At 42.6% G+C, this 23,752-nt stretch overlaps 1 protein-coding gene across 1 annotated transcript in view; it reads left to right on the top strand.

The window, feature by feature from the left end:
* The first annotated feature begins 256 nt into the window (after positions 1-256).
* The window catches only part of LOC128708464 (tyrosine-protein phosphatase 10D), a 35,686-nt gene continuing 12,190 nt past the window's right edge, over positions 257-23,752 (top strand). The window contains exon 1 of the mRNA XM_053803443.1: positions 257-469. Coding sequence (XP_053659418.1) covers positions 257-469 — 213 coding nt within the window. The remainder of the gene's footprint in view (positions 470-23,752) is intronic.

Here is a 23,752-nt window from a genome sequence, read left to right as displayed (position 1 = left end):
AAATTTCAAACCGAAGGAAACAAAACGTCAACCACACACGAATTAATTTTCCATCTGCACTCCATTTTCAACCGGGCTGCGCCCCGGGGAAATCACACCCGTGAAGACACACACACATACATACACGGAATATTAGACAACATCTTTACCGCATCGGCAGCCACCACCGCCACCAGCCACCAAGCCCTCCTGCCACCCGCGTGTTTATGTGTGCTGTGCGTATGTGTGGGTTGGTGTGGGTTTCTATGTAAACACGATGCAATCAACAACGCGCGAAAGGAGAAAAAAGATGCAACCGCCGACGCAGCATAACCATAAACAACGGGAGCGTACCGGACCGGGCAGGAAAAGCGTGGAACAAAGGCGCTCCGGACGGCGGAAAACTCCAGGCAACATGATATTGACTTCCGCCTTCGGGGCGCGTGAGCTGTTCCTTGCGGCTTGTCTGGCCATGCTGCTACTAGCACAGGTAAGAACAGAAGCTCGGAATGCATTTACCAGTGGACTGGGGAAGTTTAAGACGCCCTTAATTCATTCATTCATGTCTATGTTTATCTGGTGTTCCTGGGGCCGCGTGAGTTAACGTCTAAATAAAATAAGCCAACGGTTCGTGTCCAATAAAATATGAGAGCTGGAGTGAGATTACCAGAACCCCTCCGCTTCGTTCCACTGGCAACAGTTTCGGATTAAGTGCAAGGCGCAAGTAAAAGTGTAATTCACTTCAGTTTCCCTCGACGCTTATCTTTGCGTGACATTGGTATCATAAATTGTATCGAGTTTTTGATATATGACGCTCTAGGTGCAGTTAGTGTTGGCGCGTGCCACAGCACATCAAGCCCGCGACTCGGGACGCCAAAGATACCGAAAGTGATCATAAATCTAGGGAAAGTAGTGTTGTTTGTTGGATGGTTTTAGTTTCATAGAGTCGCTGGAGAAAGACAAACAACATACAACGATATTATCTCACATTGCACCAGTTGCAAGATGATTCTTGTTCGTTCAATTTCTCTAAATGATGGTCGATTTTGTGTTTTCGTGGAACTCGCCCTTCGAATATCCATTAACAATTCTAGCAGAAGGATGTTTTCTTCCCTTTAATAAGAAAAAATAATACTGTTTCTATTCAAACTGCTGGAACGTGTAGTGTCGTATGTATTGAATATTTGATTTGGTGAACAGTATTTTTAATTATTAAAGAATCAATTACATATTGCTTGTTTCTACAGAGCTTTCTTTCGTTAAAGCCATTAAATCCACCAATTAGTCCATCATGTAGATAGCGTAAATGGAACCCAGCAATTGGCAGAAACGGTCCCTCCAATCATCCAACTTCCGTGGAGGAACCGATATGCCGAACCAATCGCAATCAATCGTTGCAGCTTATCAAGTTCCATTGATATGTGCTTCTATTGAAATTGATCAATGGTGACCATGGCTTCATTTCATCCCTGATTAAATCGCTACAGATGGTTAGATAAACTATTGAGCACTGCAAACCGGGGACGGGCACACGACACCCAACTTTATTAGTTTATGTTCCCGCTCGCCTTTCGTTTGCATATGTTCGTGTGAACTTGTGGCATCGAGAGATTATACTAATCCCTGTCCCGAGTTGATAAGGATGCGAGAAGCGTCTCCAATCGGGCGACCAACTGTTGGCAACTTCATGCCACAGACTGGCCCCACGATGATGATGATGCTGGACTTGGTCCAATTCCGGCACTGCTCTCTGTTATCGCTGTACAGCTTTCCAATGCCCGGGTGCTCTGCCTGTCGGTGTATCGATATTGTTGGCAAACCATATAAATTGAAATTCAATCAACCTGCCCCGAAGGGGACAAATACAGACGATTCAATGGGCCTTTTTTGTCGGTTATGGTGGTCGAATTTATCAATTCGGTGTCACTTGATGTTTAGTGATATTTGTCTATTCGGTTTTATATGATGGTTTCGATAAAAAATTCCGCAAAATTGGCACATTGCGCACAGGAATCTCAGGAACTCATGTGCCATAGTTTTGTTTTTAATGAGGAACTTCCTGGTCTTATTGTTTCATGTGTCATATTTATTGTTTGCAAATCTGTTAATCGTATTGCTAGAAATTCATGGCAAGTACTCAAGTTTTTTTAGTCAACTTACTGAATCGAAACTTCTATTCTTAATTATGAATAAAACCCCATCTGAGGTTTGTTGTTTACTCATGGAAAGCTAATTGGTAGAATTTACGATAATCGCAAACAAATCTCAATCTAGATTTTTGGGTAATCGACAAATCTGCAACAAATCGAAATATTTCCTCAGATGGAACATGTTTTATATGTAATGGGATCTGAAAGATGTCATGTAGTACGAATTCGAGTACGTAATTTAGTAGTACGAGCTACTTCAGTTAATAACTATTTGGAGAATTGAGGATGGGAAGTGAGCAGACCAACTGAAAGAGACAGGATGGTTCTGACTTGTTCAGTTAAGACTTGACATTACTCGATTACCACTTCTTTCGATCGATGCAGCACGTTCTTAGTGAAATATGCTTTTTTAGTCAACTAATCAACTAGCAACTCGATTCTTTTTTGTTCTCCAAAGACTAGTTTGTTGCTTTATATTCGTTCTGGAATCCATCTTTTTCCACACAAGTTGGAAATAAGTTGCCGTTGTTGTCTGATGGACAATCCTTTAAACTTAAAAAATGTAGTAATTTTTCACAATAATGCTTAAAATTTTGGAGAAAAAATATTGTCCCATTCTAAAATCATTCATTCGTGCAGCTTCATCATTTTAAACATTCTAGCGTGATTTATCAGCGTTTTGTTTTGTTTATTCACGAAGTCCGAACCGCATTGCTTAAGATGATTATTTTATTTACACAAACATCCCCCAGAAATTCAGGAAAAACGTACGTTACGTGTGCTTTTGAATAAAGAAAAGTGAATGGCATGGCACTGATGTGTGTTGTACCGTTCCGGTTGCTAAATATTCAACATTTTGAGCTTTTATTCCATTTACCACTTCCATCTTGCTTAAAGCTATATTAGTCTGCTACAAGAGCGTCTCTTTCTGATCCAGAGACTATTGGGTGTAGAAAATGGCGCTGCTCTACGATTTCGTAATTTTTAAGCTGCAATAATCAAAATTTGAGTATTTAACCATTTTTTTCTTAAATCTCCGCGCTTGTTCATAATTGCTGCATTTATTTGACACGTTAAAATGTATCGCAAGAACATATATAGTGTAAAAACAAGACCTTACAGAGTGTAAGTTACACGGCATTCGAGAAAATGGTGGCTAAATATTTGATGATGAAAATTCCCTTCCAGCAGGTTGACGATTTGCCTTCCACCTCCGTATCTCGAAACTGAACCGGTAACTAACTCTTCTGCTTCTGTTTCCCCTTTTATTTTCTAACCGCGCGTTACCGCCGTGTTATTTCAATGTAACGCCGGAATGTAACAGCACCTAAAACACCAACAAATTGAAAACATTCCGCACCGCCGTCCAGACAGGACGAAACCACCGTTGTGCTTTGATTCGTATTGTTGTCCACTGCGGGGGCGGAATGAACAAAAAGAAAACAAACCCCTCAATGGCTAGGTGTGTTCCGCTGTATGAAGGGTGGCCACCACAGCCAGTGCTGATTGTTCGTATCATACAAACGTTTCCACCACGTTGCCCTGTAGATCAACGTCGCTCTAACGTGCCATCAACTAGCTCGCGTACCCACTAGCACGATTTTTTCGTTCGTAGCAACAGTAGTAGTAGCTGCTAGCTAGTAGCAGCAGCAACCACTGTGCAACAATTGGCCGTTAACCATTGAGTAGACTTGTCTGCGTACGGCCTCTAGGGGCTTTTGGCAAGCGTTTCGTTCGTTCGCACTCGCGGTGTTTGTCGAGCACGGTTGGGTTGTAACACGTTCAGAGCCATCGAAACGCACCGGGCTGCCCCTTCTAAACGTGCGGATGGGTAGCGCCATGGAATTGACCGTACCGAACCGTGTGGCCTTGTCTCGTTTAACGATCTATGCGAGCGTGTGAGTGATGGTTGTGGTGCTGCAAAGTTCCATTAGTTCCACAGTTAGAATTGCAGTAGCCAACCCGGTTTTTTTGCTGCTCTTTCGAGCAGGTCGAACAGTTTGATTCAACATTTTGTTTGATCTCTTGTTTTACGGTATGAGTTGCAAGATCCTCGACACTATTCACGAGATACTGTTTTTTTTAGTTTGAGGGGTCTTAGGAAATAGGAGGTTTTATATCCCTTTAGATCTCTCATTAGATACTCATCGAGCAAATATACTTATTTAAATTCATTCCCACCAAGCGCAGGGAATTTAGATTTTTCATTGTTGAATTGTGTACAATTATTGGGTCGTGTTTTGAAATTGTCGCTAACTTATTTATATATCTGACACACTATTTAACTTAATTGAACAAGTATCTTATCAGTTCACTCCAATTTCTCACATTCTCCTCGTATTTTTTTCATTTTGTACAACATTATCGCCAAACCTCATCGACAAAGAACAACTTATAAGAGCTCATTTACCTATTCTAAATCCTTAAGCGTATACCTTGAAGGTATGACAAATGCTTTTGGACTTTTGTTGTACAAACTGGTAACAGTTCTCATTTGATATTTACTTGATTATTTGCAAGGTGCCTTCTGTAAACCTTTGCTCTTCAAACTTAACACTCCAGTATGGGTGATTTTCCAAACATTTTTGGTTAGAAAATTTGGTCCAATCAATTTAACCAACACCATCCTTACTGATGGCATGGGTTACATGATGGCATCGCATTACCATGGACATGATCGGAAAAGGTGTGCCCCAAAGAACCGGCAGGGTGTGCTGGAATACAAACGGGTGTGTCTACTGCCACCGACGTACCGTGTTTGGAAGATGCATTGAATCGCGTTAGCACTTAGTTCATACCCTAAAATAAATCAAAACTAGTCCACCGTGCACCGGTCGTCAGTGCTGGCGAGTGTCATAAAAAAGCATAACGACCACCCTGCCAGTAAAATGGCACGGCCAAGAAAGCTACATTTCGGTCATTTTCCATGCAACCACCGTGTGTACGCCTGATTTATTTTCGGCACTTTCGAACGTTCCGAGTGCAACACTGCAGCTCGTAACGCAGTGCAACAAGTTACCGAGTAGCCTCCGTTCGCTTGCGAAAGTATTGGACCATTTTGGTCTAAAAACTAGCAGCAGTGGTTGGTTTTGTTACATTTTACATTGCGACTAAGTGGAATGTATGTTTCATTGTTGCTCGTGGCTGTTGTTGGTTGTTTTTTTTTTTCTACCTCCGAGGAGACTTTTGCCGCACGCACAGCACCACCGGTTGGCTCGCAGCCCTCACCGGAGCATAAAAGCAGCTCTTCCTTTTTCGACGTGCAGCTTTCTCTTTCCTACGCTCGGCTATTTTAATCAACCCCAGAGCCAAGCGGCCAACGGGCTTAATGTAGGAATTATCATCCCTATGGTGATGTGGTGTGCTTGCATGGACACACATACACGGGCACACACAAGCATGGTCGACACTGTTTTCTCTTTGCGAAGGTCAACCACAGCCACATCGCCGAATAGTGCCGCGAGGGACCGGTTTATCCGTTGTTGTTTTTTCCCCCCTTACCTTCTGCCTGTTCAATTCCCACACTCACGACAATTCCACGGGACAACGCTTTGACGACTGTGTGGCACATGATGATGCGTGATGTTTTATTATCTTTTTTTTTTTTCAAATTTCGTACATGTATGTCACAGATGGGATGAAATATGGCCATGGAAAAAAATATTGGACATCAAATATCATCCGTCTAAGTATGTTCCTTCAAGTAGAATTTTTTTAGTAATCCGAACTTACTTTACAAAAATTTAGACCTCGCAATTATATTTCGGCCTGTGATTTGTTTACCACGCACGAAAGCTTCACCGTATGCTTTCCAACACCTTGGTGGCCACTGCACGTTCCAGCTGGCGAAAGTTGTGTTGGCCCGATGACGTTAACTTTAAGTCCGGGCCTAGCTGCGTCAGAAATTTCGAATAGTAAAACAAAAAGAAAAAAGAGCGAGAGTAAAATAAAAGTATTAGCATCGGCAAGAAAAAAAAATGGTTGCGAACTGCCACGCATGTTCGTCGGCGATTCGTCGATCGTAGCGTTTCGATCATGTGCGAGAGATAAATCTGTACTGCCGAACCCCACTTTGTTGAGGTGCATGAGCGAATGTTTTGCCAAGTTGGCCAAGTCTGGTGGGATCAACTATTGGTAGTAGTAAGTTCGCTAGCTGATGGTATGCGTGGCGTAGTGCAAAGTTTTTCATTAGTTATCGATAACTTTCAATTGATTAAATTGATTTGCCTAACAAAACAATTCATAAGTTTTGAGTGGTTAAATTGACGGTTAAAGAAAACCCGCTTGGCGCTCGCTTACGATCGATTACTTCTCATCAAACCATCGTGTGCCATATTATGCGCTATTATGTAGACGGCTATGCTCTCTGCGTCTGCTACGCATAACAGGCTCTCACAAATACTATGCGATCGCTTAGGATATTTTGTCGCTGCTCTTACTAAGGCTGGAATGAACACAGTAAAGAGCTGTTATGTGAATATCGAAAAGGGGTTTAACTAGGTGCAGTAAATCACTTAACACTTGAAAAGTTTTATAGTCTTCAGAACTTCAACATTTGATACACATGGAACGTTTCAATCTAATCATCTGTTTGGGATCAAAGAGATTCACTCTGTTAGAGGAATGGTTCGGGTTCTATTAAAATTATTAGCTTCTAAAAAAACATCATTGTTTCATCTCCCCACTGCAACAGACACGCACTTGCTAGTGTTGCATCATGTACGGGGGGTTTTGTTTTGATCAGTGTTTCCCTCTCGAAACAACGTTAAATGTTTACCGAACGCATAACCGTGGTACGTGGGAAGTATTGCAGGTGCCTAACATTCCCTGTGAACGCCCAAGGGGAGCAAATGTCCTGTCAGATCTTGCTTCCATTTCGTCCTGATTCTTTCCTTTGCCCGCAAACCGTATGACAGCATTCAATGTTTTTATAGTGGAGGGATTCAGAGTGTTTTGTTCAATATCTGAAATAAAATTACTTTAATACCGCAAGTGAATGAAGCTAAATAATGCATTGATCTAAGTTAAGGGTAGGGGGCGGCCCGGTGGCATGATGGTAGCGACGCCGGTCTTCACGCAGGACTGACTATCCAGAAGTTTCATCAGAAGAAAGTATATACAATTCATTGGTACTCGATAAATCAAATTCTTTACGTTCCATATCAGCAATGAGAAATTTCAATTCTCAGAATTCTGACAAGTTGTGATACACGTGCGTCGTTTGGCCATAACCTAACTTGACTTCGTAATTCCGTTGGTTTTTTAATTGCAATGCCAGGGAGCTGTCGTCGAATTTGTCAAGGTTTTATTTAGAACCTTCCCAAGAAAAGTTTATGAAAATGTTAATTTGTGTGTTTTTTTACATTACCTAATTGTTTACATACTCTTGTTTACATATTTTTTTTCTGATGAAAATACTTACGCATTAAATTCTCTTTTTTAAATTCCTAATAATCAACTCTTTTTCTCTCCATCATAAGCGTAAGGTTTGTTTCCTTCTACACAATTATTATTTGGGTAATCGTTGCTACAATTGTGTAACTGTTACAACAAGCTTTCAATTACACATTGCGACGATGAAATGACGAAATAATGCACTTCTACCCAAGACGACGACTAGCGCGTGGAAGCTATTATTCCACCGTGTCGCATCGCTTGGCGTTGGCTTCTCATAAATAAATCATTTCAGCATTTGTGCCAGCTTGATTAATTATGCTCTGTCAGTAGAGATTGCTTCTTACTTTGCTACTTTTTCTTTGTACCAGTCGTTAGGACTTCTCCTGTAAATCTCTGCTACAATTGAGCGTTTTTAGGGAATTAGAGCACAATCTGTCTAATGGTCTGATAATGAAGAAAAAATAAATTACTTTTATGCATTTTGATGGAAGATACGACAGGAAAACAATATGGACAACTTCCCAAAACATATATTTTATTCCATTAGGATATTCTTCTTCACACCGTTGTCCATTTCATTGTATAAAATAATCCTGCTGTTATTCCTTTTGTGCTTGTTAATAATACACAGCATGTATGCGCATATAAATTGGTAAATACCATTCATATTAGCCAGTTCTTAGACGCGTTTGTAAGGGAAGGATTTGCCTCAAGGGGAAGAAATTAAGGGCAAAATAGGCAGCCCGTTGACCAACTGACCGGGTGGTGTTACATTATCACTAATGGAGTATCAAGCACACAGTCCTTAATCTGCTTAATGCTGCCGAACCTTACCGATTACATGGCCGACGGGTGCAGCAGCAGCAACAGCATCGAATGGAGAGGTTCATTTCTACCCGATTTTCCGCCTGCGAAAGAGGCACCACATCTGTGCCATGCATCAAGACACAAAAACGCACCGGGTCTGTAACCTGGTTCTTGTATTGCGTTCGGTCCAATATCCCTTGAGAGGTTTCCTGTGACGAAAGCACTTCAACCACTTCTGATGCCACCCCAGGGACACGGTACCGATGGCTTTTGCCATCCATTTTTCCGATCACTTCGGTCCGTTCGATGCATGGTCGATGGTATGTATGGTATTGGTCCCTTTACCAACACACGCGCTCGTCATCCACACACCGGCATCATTCGTCACAGTTGGCACCATCTCGGCTGTTTCGGTTATCGGTTAGCACACCGGGTTCGTGCTGCCATGGAAACGACGATGGTCTTGTCGGAAGGACACCGCTCCACGGTAGCCGTTTGTGTTTGGAACCGGAAAAACTCACCTCATCCACCCACCATCCGGAGCACGTGCGCATTCTACGCATGTGCGCGCGACCATCGCCGGCAAAGTTGGGCGCTGTTCCATGTGTGTGGTGTCGTTGTCTGCCGCACAAAGCACCACACGCGCCGGGGGCCGATGCTTCCAAAACGACGCATTCCGGCATACGATGTTTGGCTGGTGGAGGAGGTTACTCCTGGCGCGAATTGGGGAAACTCAAGCGATAAGTGTGTGGGTTGTTTTTCCTGCTCTCTGAGGCTGCCCGGAGAACGTCGGCAGGCAACGGTAACGAAAATGGCTCGTTTCATTCATTTTCCATACATACGTGGAAAGCTGGTCTAAGCTCGGGGCTGTCGAGTTGCACGGTTGCCTACGAGCCTGGAAAATCACCACCAAGAAGGGGAAAGAAGAAGGTTTCTTGGAAAAGAAAAGCCTGCAAAAAATAATCCTTCCCCCGAGGCTCGATACTGCCACTGCCCGACCGGATTCAATGGCGCTGATTGAGAAAATTGCTTCGAACTGTGGGCCGGGTGGGTGGCATCTCTCATGACTTTCGTTTTTTTTTTCTTTTTATTGCCGTTCCGTGTTCCATTCAGATGTTTTCAGATTGATTTACGGAGGTGGTTAATACGCGAATGGAACGGCACGTTTTTCGCTAATACACCTGTCAGAATCATCCGGGTTTTTTTTTTTTTTGCTCCACCGTTTACTCCAGGCCTGTTTATTTTTGCTTCGTTTCTGTGTGTTTCCTGAGCGTGTCTTCTGGTTCTGGGCTCTCGTAAAAGTTTAGATTATTTTTCTGCCACAGCAATAGCGGCATTAGCCGGTCTGTCTGGGGTTTAGCTTTCGTTCGCTTTAACCACACGGAGGTAGAGCAATGCTCAAACAAATCAAAGGCGTGGAACTGTAATTAATCGATACATGTTGATACGCAGTCCACCACCATGGACCGGTGATTTCCGGTCGTTCGTTACGTTGCAGTGGCATAGTGGAGCGTTCTAGGTCTTTTTTGTTTGCGTTCGTTTGTTTGTTTGTTTACCTACCTGCCATTCTAACAGCGACGGTAATTGTGCCTGCTCATCCACGATCCAGCCAGCGAGCAACAATTCGATGCTGGAAAACAGGAAGTCCACCCGTCGAACGGGTGGAATGCTTTTGTTCGATATCCAAGCCCGGAAGTGTTGGGCGCTACGATATCGCACGCAGCATAAACCGGAGATCCAGTTATACGTGTGTTGGTTTTGTGTGCACACAGTCATGGGCTGCGTGTGCGTGGTGTTGATATTCGATCACTTTCGATCGTTAGAAACTAAAAATCAATTTCTCTCAAAACACAACTAAAACTCCCGGTTTTGTTTTGTTCCGGTGTAGGTATCATAACATAACACCCTGTTCCGGTGGGGTGCAACAAAAGAGAAGCCAGTGTCACTTTCTTCTTTGGGGACGGAACTGCACACTCCAAGTGTGTAACATTGCACACATTTTTAATTTCTGATTCGTATGCACAAAAACCTGCTGCTGCCCGATGGTGGTGGAAATGTGACACTTTTTAGTTCCTGGTTTGTTTTTTTTTTGTTGTTGCTGCAACGCAATGGTAAAGTCCGCAAAAGTGTTGGTTGTCCGTGTGGTTAAACCGAGCAAACAGTACACAATTACAAAGACAACCCGGTGGCGTATGAGTAACGGACGGGCGTACGTTCAAAAGCTATGCAGAAGGGTTTTGCTGTTGCCGTTGTGCTACTCCAGTTCCAGATCTATTGTGCCGTTCCGTGCAATGCCATGCACGAATCCGGTGAACCGTGGTGAAGGTCGGTGCGCGATCTATCGCCACATTGCAAAATAACCATCACCCGGAAAGGGGAGGGGGGGGCACAACACGTCCTCCGCGTTTGGTTGCAAAGTGCAAGGCAAACGCTTGCATCGGGGACTTCCACGGCTTGTTTTCACGGTGCACGTAGCCGTGCAGTGCATTGCGGTATTGGTGGTTCCATGCGCAACGGGTTTCGTGGTTTTTTCAGATCGAAGTGAATTTGCAAGTCTGATCGATTAAAAATGAAACGCACCTCCAGAGTTGATGGCCGTTTGGGGCAACGAATCGTTGTTTGATGCACTTTTTTTTATATCTTCAATTTGTTCATGCCGTTGCAGCGAAACAGTGAAGAAATCGACAGGAAATTTTAAGTGCTCTAAAAATAAAGTTTGTTACCGCTTGTTTTGTAGATTACCTCAGGGTGATTTTAGAATTTTGCCGAACTGATGGTTTGTCGTCTTCCTTCGTCTTTCTTATGCTTATCAATGTGCTGTATGTTGCATCTCACTTGTATGTATCTAAATGATGTATGGGTGTTTATAAGGAATGGAAGTATGAATGAGTTTGATGCGTATAAGTTGTGGGTACGATAAAGCAAGTCGATCGCTGTAGAAACACCGGAACGACTTGCCAAAATCTGAAGCAAGACGAGAAAAACCCAAATCACGATCTAAACCCTCGCAAGAAAAAGGACCACTCAGAATGACGGAATATTACGCAGCAACACGGCTGAGTGACACCCGGGGTAAGGTGACCTTTCACTGTTTGAAGAAGGATATGTCTTCCAACGTATGTGAATTGTATCTTATTTTAAGTAACCTACGGCCTGGATAAGCAATACGGTCTGCATAGCAATGGGGAAAAGATAAGCAATACGGTCTGGCCGTTCTTCTTGAATAAAACACCCCTTCTCAAAGATTTTCCTCTTCAAATTGCTGAATAAAATAAACATCTTGTTTAAAAAAGCTCGCGAAACGAATATAATTAAACTGTTTTATTGGTGCATAGCTGCATAAGTTCAGGAAATAAAAGTTGACAGTTCTTCCAAACTATATGGAAACAACTGTACCCCCCGTTACTGTTATAGTGCAGGGCCTTACTTTTTTAAAATTTTGCAACATCACAGTCAGTAAAATGTAGATACTAATATACCCATAAAAAAATTTTACTGTCACGGTCCACAGATCTCTTCTACTGATTGCTAAATTGTTCTTTGTCCGCCAGAACAAGCTTATGAAGTTGGAAACTTTCATAGCATAGTTTGAAGCTCAACCGAGGTGGCCAAAATGTTGAGCAAGCGTTTTGAGATTTTCTTTTTTCCGTATTAGTGACATTTATATTTTCTTCCACCGTCCATACCACATTGCGCACACCATGATGGGCAAAAAAGCCAGGGCCAGTCCGCCACTATCTTTAGAACGTTCTTCCAGAACCAATTTGCATTTAAATATTCTCCATCACTCCATCACTCTATGCCTAACTATGCTTTTACCCACAATTTGCCATCGTCTTGGGAATCCCACTAGTACGACACCGTGTGCTGCAGCTTTCTTGGTGGCAGCTTTTCGGAGACGAACCTTCGCTCGAAGCGCCAAACTGTGGTGCCGCGCCATGGCGAAAAACAGGCACGAATGGATGGCTCGAGAATTAAAGTCCACCGTCACCACTACCGAGGTGTGCTATGCATCAACACACCGATTCCGATCGCAGCAGGGAACCGAGCGTAACTTCAGTGCTTCACCGTGTCATGCCGGGGTGATCCCGTGTGCGCGCGTTCGCTTCCATGTGTTGGAAAGTACACCGAAACCAGTCCGGCCAGTTTTTGTGTTACGATCTTTTGCTTGTCTAGTTGCGAATGATGACGGAGTCAAGGTGCGATTTCGAGATGGAAGGGGATTTTTTTTTTGGGGTAAAAACTATAAAGATTGAGTTCGAGGTGAAGATACCATCGGATTTTGTCTATCAAGTGGGGAAACTTTAAACTAAACACACACGAGTGATGCTTAACAATAATAAACAAAACTTCCCCGAAGCGCCACAGAAAGTGCAACGGACGTTTGTACAAATTCCCCCTCGAGTCTCAGTTTTATTGTGCAATTGATGAATTTCCATTCATCGGTGGTTTTTGCTGCTGAGCTGGCTGTTGAGCTGAGCACAAAGCTTTACATGTTCATTATAATTACTGCTCTCGTTGATGTCTCGCACGCAGAAACCGGTGGGAGTATGCTGGCGCGCGGTACCTCCACACGGCTCACGAGTGACTGCTTAGAGGAATTACGTAAAACTTCCGCCACTGATATCAGGCTGCAGGAAAGGCGCGAAAACCTCTCAAACCGAATGCATAAAACAATGATCGGGCCCCGGTACCTCAGAGGGTCAGATCTGTTTTTGTGCGCTGTACTCAAAAACCAAAAAAAAAACCTCATCCCAAACGCACATAACACCTTATACAACATGTTTTATTGAACTGCAGTGTGTCGGACGAGTGGCGTAGTGCAAAAAAAAAAAAATGTGCAATAAATTAAAACAATACACATATATACGAGAAATGAAAATACATCGCTGTGTGCCGCCCCATGCTTTGGGCCGATGGCCAACACCGTAACCAGCAGCACCGCAAATAGAATTATCCCGGTTTTTGCCAGACGAATGGCGGTGGGTACGAGCGCACTTTCAGTTTCGTTTTGGCAAAAGTTCGCCAAACGGTTCGTGGCCACTCACGCTAGACGCGACAACGGGCGGGCAAATATAAGCTCCGAATTGTGGATGGTGGACTCATGCCTCGTACGCCGATGATGACGCCTTCACGGGCGTTTCCTGCTCGCTAGACGGCGATGAAGAGGACACTTTGCTGATGATGCTACAACGTACTTGGACTTGCACGTTGTCTGCAAAAGGATGATGAGGACGGCTTTTTTTTTGGGGGGGGGGGGGGGTTTGCATTCAGAGACTATCTTCCCAACTTCGGTACGTTCAGTTATACTGCTATTGTACGTTTTGCGAGCATACAACCCTCAACAGCTCCAGCACCTCGGTGACGAGACTCCCTTTGGAAGGCCGATACATGAGATATAGCAGATGTGTGTGGCTGTGCCATGAAGAAGCGTCGGAAAAGTTGAATCGCTGCCAAGGTAACGAATCCTACCACTGTGCCCACGTCCCAATGCCCACAAATCCTTGTCAAGCGTTTGTTTCGTACGAACGTTAATAATACACACGGTGCAGACAGGCCGAAGTCGTGGAAACAAAGGTTTACCCGATGCCTGGCACCGAACGATAGCCGACCACCTGAACGAGGAGCTGACCTGTCTGATAATGCCTCGTCGGTTTGGATGTGTGGTATGTTTTCGTGTTTCTTTCACCCCTTTTGAGACTGTCTCCGAACAAAATCTGTTCCAGAATATTTCCGACAGTAACTCGTAACATTGCCGTACGTAATTTCCTACGCTCAGCAGCTAGATATCCGCTTCCGGGTGTGGCATGGTAGAGGTGACTCTCATACCCTACCCGTGCGGACCGGTACGGGAACAGTGCGGGTGCAAGATTGTGCACAAATTGATGTCTTTTCGCCACGTACCCGGATTATCATAACTTTGCAATGCAACCTTTTCCCTTTCAAACGACGTCGATGACTAACCCCGGTGCAGGCGTTCCGGGACGATCTGCTGAAAGGATGATAAATCATCCCGTTTCATCGCGTCTACCTCGGTTAGTTAGCAGTTCCATGGCGCACCGACCATGGGTTGCCATTTCGCAGTGGCAGAATATCAATTAGCTGACCCGATGATGTTCCGCGACCGGCGCACGGTGTTGCACACATCCATTTTGCCCCTTCCGAAAAGCTCCATATGGTTCCCGTCGTCCGAAGGTCGGCTTCCAACGCTCGCTCCAATCGTCTTGGGCGGTTTGTGCGGTAAAGGTCGATCCGGTCCCGCGAACCTTCCACCATTTGCGATAAGGCACTCTAATCTTTGATTTATGGTCCAGTGTCGAGGAGTCGAGGTTCGGGTGGCGGTATTAGACGAACCCGCCGATGGTCTGCAAATCAAAAACTGTAATCGTGCTCATTTGCATGTGCATGTGTAAAATAATTACCCCGTTCGCTGGTAGGAGCACGGATTGTTGCACGATATTCATGCTTTTGCAGGAAGTATTTGCGCGTACGGTGGGACGAACATGAAAATGCGAACCGGGTAATATCAATTTGTTCACGAGTTAGTGCTGTAATTCTAACATCCGTGTCATCAACGCGCAGACCATTATGAATATTAATGCCAAAGTGAGTTGTTCGCAGTGGCCTTTAAAGAATTTTGATTTGTTTGTATTTCATGATCACATTATCCACAGTCATTAGAATGTCATCTTTGGACGACAGTCGAATCATAAAGATGTTCACCACCCACAAAGAGTTACAGTTCGAACTGACAGCAATTATTCTTGACAGCTCTCTTAGTAGCCTTTGCGTGGTATTAATTTGTGACGATCGATGGATTGTATTATTCCCATCTCTATAGTACTTGCTTTCCAGTTCAGCGGGTTGGAACGAGTGTTATTAACGTAACAAAATAGCCAATCTGCCATGAAAAGGAACCGTGGTATTTGGCCGAATATTTCATCAGCTTTTGTTGGCGTCTCGGATCCATCGTTCGTATTTATTTTTAGCCGAGGGTGTACCAACGGCAGTTTGTGTATGCGTTGCTGGTACGGGGGCGATAGTTTGATGTGTCATTATGAATTTTATGATCAGAAGCCACCGCCAAAATGGTGCAACATTGACCCAAAAATAAGGATTCTGTCTGCTTCCTTTCGAAGGCTGAAGCTGATGTGCTTTTGTTACTATGTACAGCTTTAACGAGTCTCCATGCATTGTACCGTGCGGTACTAATTCCACCGTTCTACCGTCTGCTGAAGAATGCTCGTTCGTGAATGGTACGGTCGCGGTACGGTCCACCCTTTCGGGATATTTCCTCTCCAACATCCGGGTCCGGGTTGGTTTGTTGGATGGTTTTGCCAATGCCTAGCTGTTGTGCCATTGTCATTGCAATGCTGTGCCATTCTTCTAAACGTAACGATGTCAACACTCAAGGGCGGCACATCGATCTGCAGCACCGATACACTCATCCATCACACAACGTCAGTCGGGTGCGGCATTTTCATACCACGTGTGCTGCAAGTAAAATTGCTCCGGAGCACCCTGAAGATCCCGCGACGGGTCCGGGTTGGCGGGTCCTTGAACTTTGAAGATGTCCGGAACGGAACACAGTACAGCTTACAAACTGCCGGTGGGACAAACTGTAGAATCTGCATAACCGGGTGCATAGTAGTAGATGTGAAGGAACGCAGAGTGGGGAGCATCTTGCAGAACTCACCGCTCTTCGGCAGCGACTATTTGCCCTCCGCTTTACACCGTTTTGCCACTCGAGAAGGAACGAAATTTGTCATGATCATCAAGCCGGCAACGATGGTGCCCAGTTTTGTATCAGGCGGAGTAGGAAGCACGACTGTCGCCGACTGTCTGAGCTCATCATTATAATCATATCCGGCGCAATGTCTCATGCCGTTCACTTGCATTCCCATGCATACAGCCCAAGGTAACAAATCGACACAGCGGATGACGCCTCACAGCTAGGGATGGTATTTATGTGCGCATGAGACAATGGGACGCCGCATCTGTACGAGTGGCGATAGTACTGTACCGTTGCGGGAGGTCGTAATATCAGAGCGACATACACTGTTTGGGGGGAACTGCACGTGACTGTGCTGTTGGTATGTTGCTGGCTGGGAGCTAACCGTACGCTGATGGAAGGTGAACACCGCTGCACTTTGTTCTTTGGGTGAAGAGTTTTACTAACCGCGTTGGTAGCATGCAGAACATCAGTGCACAGAAGGTAGAAGATACAGAAGCAAAAACGTGGTGGTTTTGGTGCGCTTTTTTTGCTGTAGGAATTACTTAATTATGTGAACGTAAACGGTTCCAGACGGTTTGTCTCGTCTCGTGTTAGGTAACGGAGCAAATGAAAGGAGCACGCTCGGGAGACCAGGCTAAGTCGTTGAAAGATTGTTTTATCTTTGCTGTAGAAAATCTTATCCTCTGCGTCCCATGTACTTATTAATTCTTTTTCGCTCACCCCTCGGCTCTGTACAGAGATAACCAGCAGCAGTCGCGTCTGCTTCTCTGTACCGAAAGGGGCACTTTACGTCTACTGCGTCCAAAAACGGGGCGAGAAGATCCACCGGCATCTCGACAGTCAGTTGTTTCGGCGGGGAAGCAAAAACAGGGCAACGAAATACGGGCAGAGTGGAGCTAGCGAGCTGAAGGTTGTGGGCTGGGAATCGAAGGAAAACAATGATTTTACATCCCACGTGCTGTGTGCTGCTAACGTTGTTTTTCTTTTTTCCCTCCCCATCTTTTTGTTGCTTCGTAGATTAGCAGAACGTCATTCACAACGTAACGTTATGAGTCAATGATGAGCTGAAAAGATAAGCCCGGGCCGCGGAGGTTACAGGAGAGGGCACTGCTAATGCGCGATGAAAATGACGATGAATTATGATCTCATCAGCATCATCGAGCATCCCGGTTTTGTCGGAATGGGATTGATACAACAACAAAAAAATGGCGCTAAATCTCTCACAATTATTCAGCTGGCGTTACGTTTTTCAGGGAAATGGAATTTTCCTACCATCGTGCGTGAGTTGTGTCAAATAGTAAAATACATTTTCTTTACTTAACGCTTCTTTTACTGCACGAAATGCAACTCGCGCAGTGAAGGCAGTTATTAAAGTCACATCGAAAGACTTTTATAAAACCGCCTCATCCGAGCTGCTGACACTGTACACCGATTTACGGCAGTTAAGATCGGTGCAAAAGGAAAAACTTTTCACTCGGTGATATGCAATCACCAGTGTCAGTCCTCCCGTCAGTAGCAGAACGAAATAAACTTTCTGTTTCCAAAGGCTTACCGCTCAAAGCATTTCTGTATATACGACACATTTCGTTCCAACACGCTAAAGAGTATGAATGTGCAAGAAGTTTGTTCGAGTTCCGTGTCGTTTTTCTTTTTTCTGTGGCAATAAACTAGAAACTATCTTCCTTCCATTACAGCTCACGTTTAGCAGTACTTTGCTACTTTTATTTAAGTTTGTTTGTATTCTACCCTCGCTTGAATATAAAATAATCACTTTGTTATATCCATTATAGCAGTTTTCATACTACCACAGAATACTTTCCAGGTCTACAATTTTTGCACATTTGCAACCACCTGCAAATTGATGGCTAATATTTAATCTGCGGCGTTGAAAGCGGTTAAAAACGATTGCTGCCACGGAACACACGGTATGATACTGCGTCGTTTTTTGGCATCCGTTCACATTCCTGACACAATAGTGTTTGTGCAGGTGTAAAAACTACGCCCCGCTGTATTACTAACATTTAAAATTCAATTGCTTGCAACGGCTCCATTTGTATATCAATCGATACCGATTGTATAATTTAATAGCAATTGATGCACGTATGTTGTTTTTGTGTAAACAAAACAGGGAGAAGCGTTTAACATCAACTTCAGACCGTAATCAAACTTCAACTATTTCTTTAACGCTCAGTAAAACTTCACCAAATGTTTAAAAAAGTGTATTTTACGTAATGGCTTATAACAAAAATGGCTGTTGTTTTGTTGGTGAATCATGTTAAACCTTTTCATCTTATCACTGTGATATGTTTTACATTACACTATCAACAAACTTTATCAGCGTCTGGGTTGGTTTATTCGTTTGTTTGTTTTGTTTTTTTTATTATTTGTATAATTGACATTAGAAACCGGCTATCAGTGCAACAGTTTGGTAACGATTACCGTGTGTCAAATACTGCCAGTTGATTGCTGCCCAGCTAATGAAAGGAAGAATACCTAATTAACCTGTGCCGGAGCGATGGCTCAATATACACAGCGTAGTTGATGTTAAGGGTCTCAAAAAAGAAATAGTGTTTTCTGTCAAAATAATTCCTTCTTTAAAGGTTTTACTTTTAATGTCGAAAAATAAAATCGTTTTTGAACATTTTCATATTATATTTTGTCTGCAGTTGCATCTCTTTTCGATGTAAATCCAAAACATATTTAAGTATAGTAAGTTTCATCATTTAAGCGCTTTGATGAATGACGTTGTGATGGTACCATTTAGGCTGGAATCAAGTTGCATAATTTTATTTTTGTTTGTGGCATGATGTTAACTGCAGTTCAATCAAGAAAAATGTCATTTAACTCATATTGGGACTTAGTAATTTCTATGTTCATGGTATTATATTTGCTGCTTTTACCCAATTTATCAAAACTAGATAATTTTTGAGCTATGAAGGTTTGGATCCCAGCAAAAACTTACATGTTCAAATTCATGAGGTATTGTTCAAGGTATCTGATCTGCTTATCTGCAAATTTTATGTATTATGAGCCATCTGTGGAAAAGTTTGGCAGTCCCGAGCGTACGGCTCTTAATATCAAATATGTTTTTAATAATAAGTACAGCACACCAATCGACGAACAGCCTTGAAAGCCGCTGGTGAAATTTATTCTTACTAAAACACCAATGGTCGGCTGGCAAAAGTAAAGCCGGCTCACGTCTGCTACATTGTGCGTTGTGCGAACCAACGAACACGAGCTGGCAAACTTGACGTAGTCATTATTTGAAATGGCAGCGCATGTGGCGACACACCGTAGGAAATTCTCGGCTGCCTGCAAGCGGAGGAAGGGACGATTAGTCGGTCAGAAACGAGTTCAGCTCGTAAGCTATGTGTGGCAGCAAGCAGCAATGTGTTCGCGTCGGTTGCAGTTGCATTCGTCGGTCACTGCTGGCAGCACCAGTAGCAGCTGCAATTAACGTCCGCGTCTATCTCAATCAGTCGATCGCAATTCAACAGAAATTAACCTCAACTAAATCCACACTGGGTCACACAGTAAAATCGTGGTTTGCTGTGTCCGCTCGGTATAAAGAGCACTTTTTCCCCACCATCGCTTTTTCTCATTTTCCACCGGCAATTTTCCGGCTGCCGCACCACCTCCGTCCTCGTGGCGCTGCGCGGTCCCACCCGGCTAACGAGTTGGACTTTACGCAATGATATTTCTTAACTCGACCGTAACACACCCTTGGCTGGGTGTTGGACATTTGCCAAGTCCGATCACAAACTGAGTTCACTTTAAAGAAGAAAAAAAAACAACACAAAACCTCCGCCACAACATTGGGGTAGATCACGGGATAAGCCAGTTTTTTGTATGCGTTTTGACGTTTCCAGGCTTATAAGCTTACAGCTCCCCATACAAACTGCCAAGCCAGATAAGCCTGGGAATCGATGGTTAGATTGTTTTGCTTATGAAAGTGCTCGACAGCTGCTCGACAAATATCAAAACAAAGCATTTTTCTAGCAGGTTTAAACTAGGTTAGGCCATATTTCCCATAGGCTCAGGATGTTAAAAAAGGAAAAAAAAAATACATAAATACGCATAATTAATAAGTTTTTTTAAATTTCTGGTGTTCTGGTGTTTAACAATAATAATTTTTATTAAAAAATCAGTTAAAAAAAAATTTATCAAAAAAGGTAAATTATTATTTCAATTTACTTGCAGTTTTCCAGTTCACAGTTTATAAAGTCTAAACATCACTTAAATATTGCCTTGAAAATAACACGAAACATAAATTATGCTTTAAAACTGAACTGATTTCTCTCGATTATAATAGCATACAGATGAACATACCGTTTGTTGTTGCGTTGTGATGCGCAAGCTCATTTAATTTAGCTCACCCTCGTAGCTTCTATCCTTTTAAAAAATATGGTGATGTATTACTTTCTACTTCATGGAACTGTTTCGTGCATTTATACATTTTTAGCGTTTGATGTCAAACTTCAACAACACGGAACCCAAACTAAGCGATCTAGAGTAACTAACATTTTGTAGGCCTTTACTTTAATTAAACCCGTTGCGGTTTACCGTTGTACATGGAATTTTATATAAAAGACCCTGGCATTCTGTTAGATTCGAGATTCACCGACTGCTTTAAAATTAAGCATGTGCTGTTAAGAATAAACAGAGATCTTAATTACCTGCACCATTTGAAATGTCAGTTTTGGAAAATGGGATGCTTGAGAGTGCTATGTATCAATGCTATGTTATGCTATGCTATGTAATGTATCAATTATCGAAAATTTCAAATCTATGCTTAACACGTTAGTTGCCGGGTATTTTCTTGAAAATCAGTCATTTGATTTACATATAACTTATATACTTTTGGCTATCAAACATAATAGCCATGGCTACCAACGTGTTTAACAATACATTAACAACCTAATTGCTTTTACTTACATGTTGTCGCTAGGATCACAAAAAGGATGTTTCTTTAATCACAGTATTTAAACGAATGAGAACGAAAGAGCGAATGAGATATAATCCTTTGATTTTTTTTAACATGTGGCGTGACGGGTGACGGGTTAGTTGTCAGCATCGGATTGAATTCTTGAGTTCTTCGCTCGACTCAACAATTGATAATTTTTTTAGTTGAATGTTTTTTTTAATGTTGAAATAAAGGAATTTCATCCTTTATAAATCACATAAAATTGTTTTTGACTCACGATACTTGAGGAAATTTCTTAGCTTGTATTTACGTATTCCCATAAGTATGAGTATAAAAAACGGTTTGAACATGCTTGAACCAATCTTTTGAAAGACATGTAAATACCGAGTAGGATTAATATGCTCATAAAGGTTTTTGAACCGGCTTTTCTTGTTGAGACGGCTCAATTGACTGAGATATAAATAAGGTTAATTATTATAAGTATCTATGTCTATGTACAATTTTAAACTAAAATAAAAAAATAAATATCCTGAAAATCTCGGTACAGAATACCTAATGTCATTCTTTATGTCAAAAATCTATGTCCATATGTGATTGATGCAACCCGTTACCGATTCGCCGCTCGAAATCTGCTCGATTATTTGACACATACCGGCTTAAGCTTAAGCTTTCTAACTTTTGGGATGATCTACCTCATTGATTGGAGACCATTAGGTGATCCGGCTTGGGTGTGTAGCGTTGTGGGTTTTTGGATGGCCAGTGGTTGCTGCGGCCGGCGAGTCTATGTGGGTATGGATTTAGGTGCCTGATCAGCACTTTCGATTGTACCGCGTGCCAACGCCACGCAAGAAAGCGCCAAAGCAAACCGGGCGGGTTGTCAGACGCGTTGCGTTTTTTGGTGAATTTTGCAGCCGACCTCGGCGAAAGGTGCAGAGCTTGCGCCACACGCACGGTAATAATTGTGCGATATGTGAAAATCGAGAAATGGTAGAAAATGCGAATCGGGCCGAACCGAGGATCACTGGCAAGGTTGAGGAGTGATTGTTCAATACTAGATCCGTATGAGCCGTTTATCAAGAGCAACATGCATAAGCCGTTAAGGTTTTTTTCTCTTGTTCAAAGTTATAAAAATATTGCCAATAGTAATTATTTTTTTATGTATCTTAATGTCCTATGATAGACGATGATAGTCTAAAAGTCTTTTTGATTATCGAGAATCTGTTTATCTATATATTCAGAATTCCACGGTCCACTGTGCTGAACTTGTATTCGTTTGACATCATTTTATAAAGTCGAGCTGACTTTCCTGTTGGAATACGTGTCCATATTTCTGTAGAAGCCATCATACCTACCTCATGATAAAAATTTGTATTCCTACTTATTGAACATCGTGTGTATTTAAATCATAAATTAATATTAATTTAACTAGCTAGCTTAGTTTTTTCCTCAATAAAAGCTTCGCGACTATCAGCGAAATGTTTAAACTTCGCGTCTTGTTAAAACATTCGTTAAGCTCAGATCAATTAGTATAATTAAGAAAATCCTTTAGAAGGCATAATGCCGCCATGATGATACGACTGACAGCAGCGTATACTAGGAAAATGCAAAATCCATTACAGCTGTCAGGGGTTGACAGGTAAGGTTACATACATTGAGCTGGGAGAGGCAGAAGCAGGCAACGAATAATGAGACGCTCTACCAAACATGGAAAACATTTCCCAGCGTTCGGCGGCATCGAAATGTAACAGGAACCGTAAATTAGTCTTCTTCGCTTATCAGCAGATTGACAAACAATGCGTCCCCCTAGCGCACGTGCTAATCGGTTGCTGTAGATTAAGTGCGGCCGGCAAAATGGAATGCATGCCACCGGCGAGAGCGTTTTCATGCCAACTGTCAATGAACACGTTTTGCTGTGAGTCACGTTTTTGGTAATGTTTTGTGTTTGCAATTCGATAGTTGAGAAACAAAACGAAAAGCAGAGATAAACAAATTCTAGTTGCATTTAAAATTCTTGTTTTCTACCACCCAAAAAAATTAAATTAAATTTAAAAAAACAATAAATGAACGCCAAGCATTATAAATATCTTTAGTTTATTATTCACATTTCGTATGTTTAATTAATAGGTGGTTTAAGAGCAGCACTTTTGACCACCATAAATGGGGGGAGAAAATTCTACCAAAACTATGTGCGACCGACGGTGCCGATTTGTATCGATCCGTCCGAACCCCGGCTCTCTTTATCATGCAAACGACCAGCAGTGTGCCATTTGAGGAACTATACCCATGTGTGCACGGTCTGGACAATATCCGGCTCCAAATTGAGCAAAAGAAACAAGTGATGATTTCCATGAATTATTGAGAAAATCGCAAATTGGTCTATCTTGACTCACGTACCATCGGATGGAAAAATTTTCTACCCTTTTGTTTTTGGCTATTTTACCTTTTTGCCCCATCGTACCATTCATCAATTGCCATTTCCCTCTCGTGAATGATTGATTTGTTTTTTTTTTGTTTGGTCTGTAAATTTCGCACGGTTACTTTTGATTACCGCAAAGGCTCCATTTCCCTGCTCCAGCATATTGCACTTCATTTCACTTCTGTCTTTATCGTGGGTATTTTATGTGCAATTTATTTCTAAATCGGAATCAATTTCTCGCTGGATGGAATTTATTTATGCAAACATTTGCATTGGCCGTTGATCCTTCGGTGAGATGGGGCTGGTTTTTTTTTTATTTACACGGGGTCTCTTTTGCTCGGAAT

Source organism: Anopheles marshallii, chromosome 2 (assembly GCF_943734725.1).
Source record: "Anopheles marshallii chromosome 2, idAnoMarsDA_429_01, whole genome shotgun sequence".
Classification (NCBI taxonomy): Eukaryota; Metazoa; Arthropoda; class Insecta; order Diptera; family Culicidae; genus Anopheles; species Anopheles marshallii.
The sequence above is the reverse complement of the archived record's forward strand: the minus strand, read 5'-3'. Positions and strand labels throughout refer to the sequence as shown.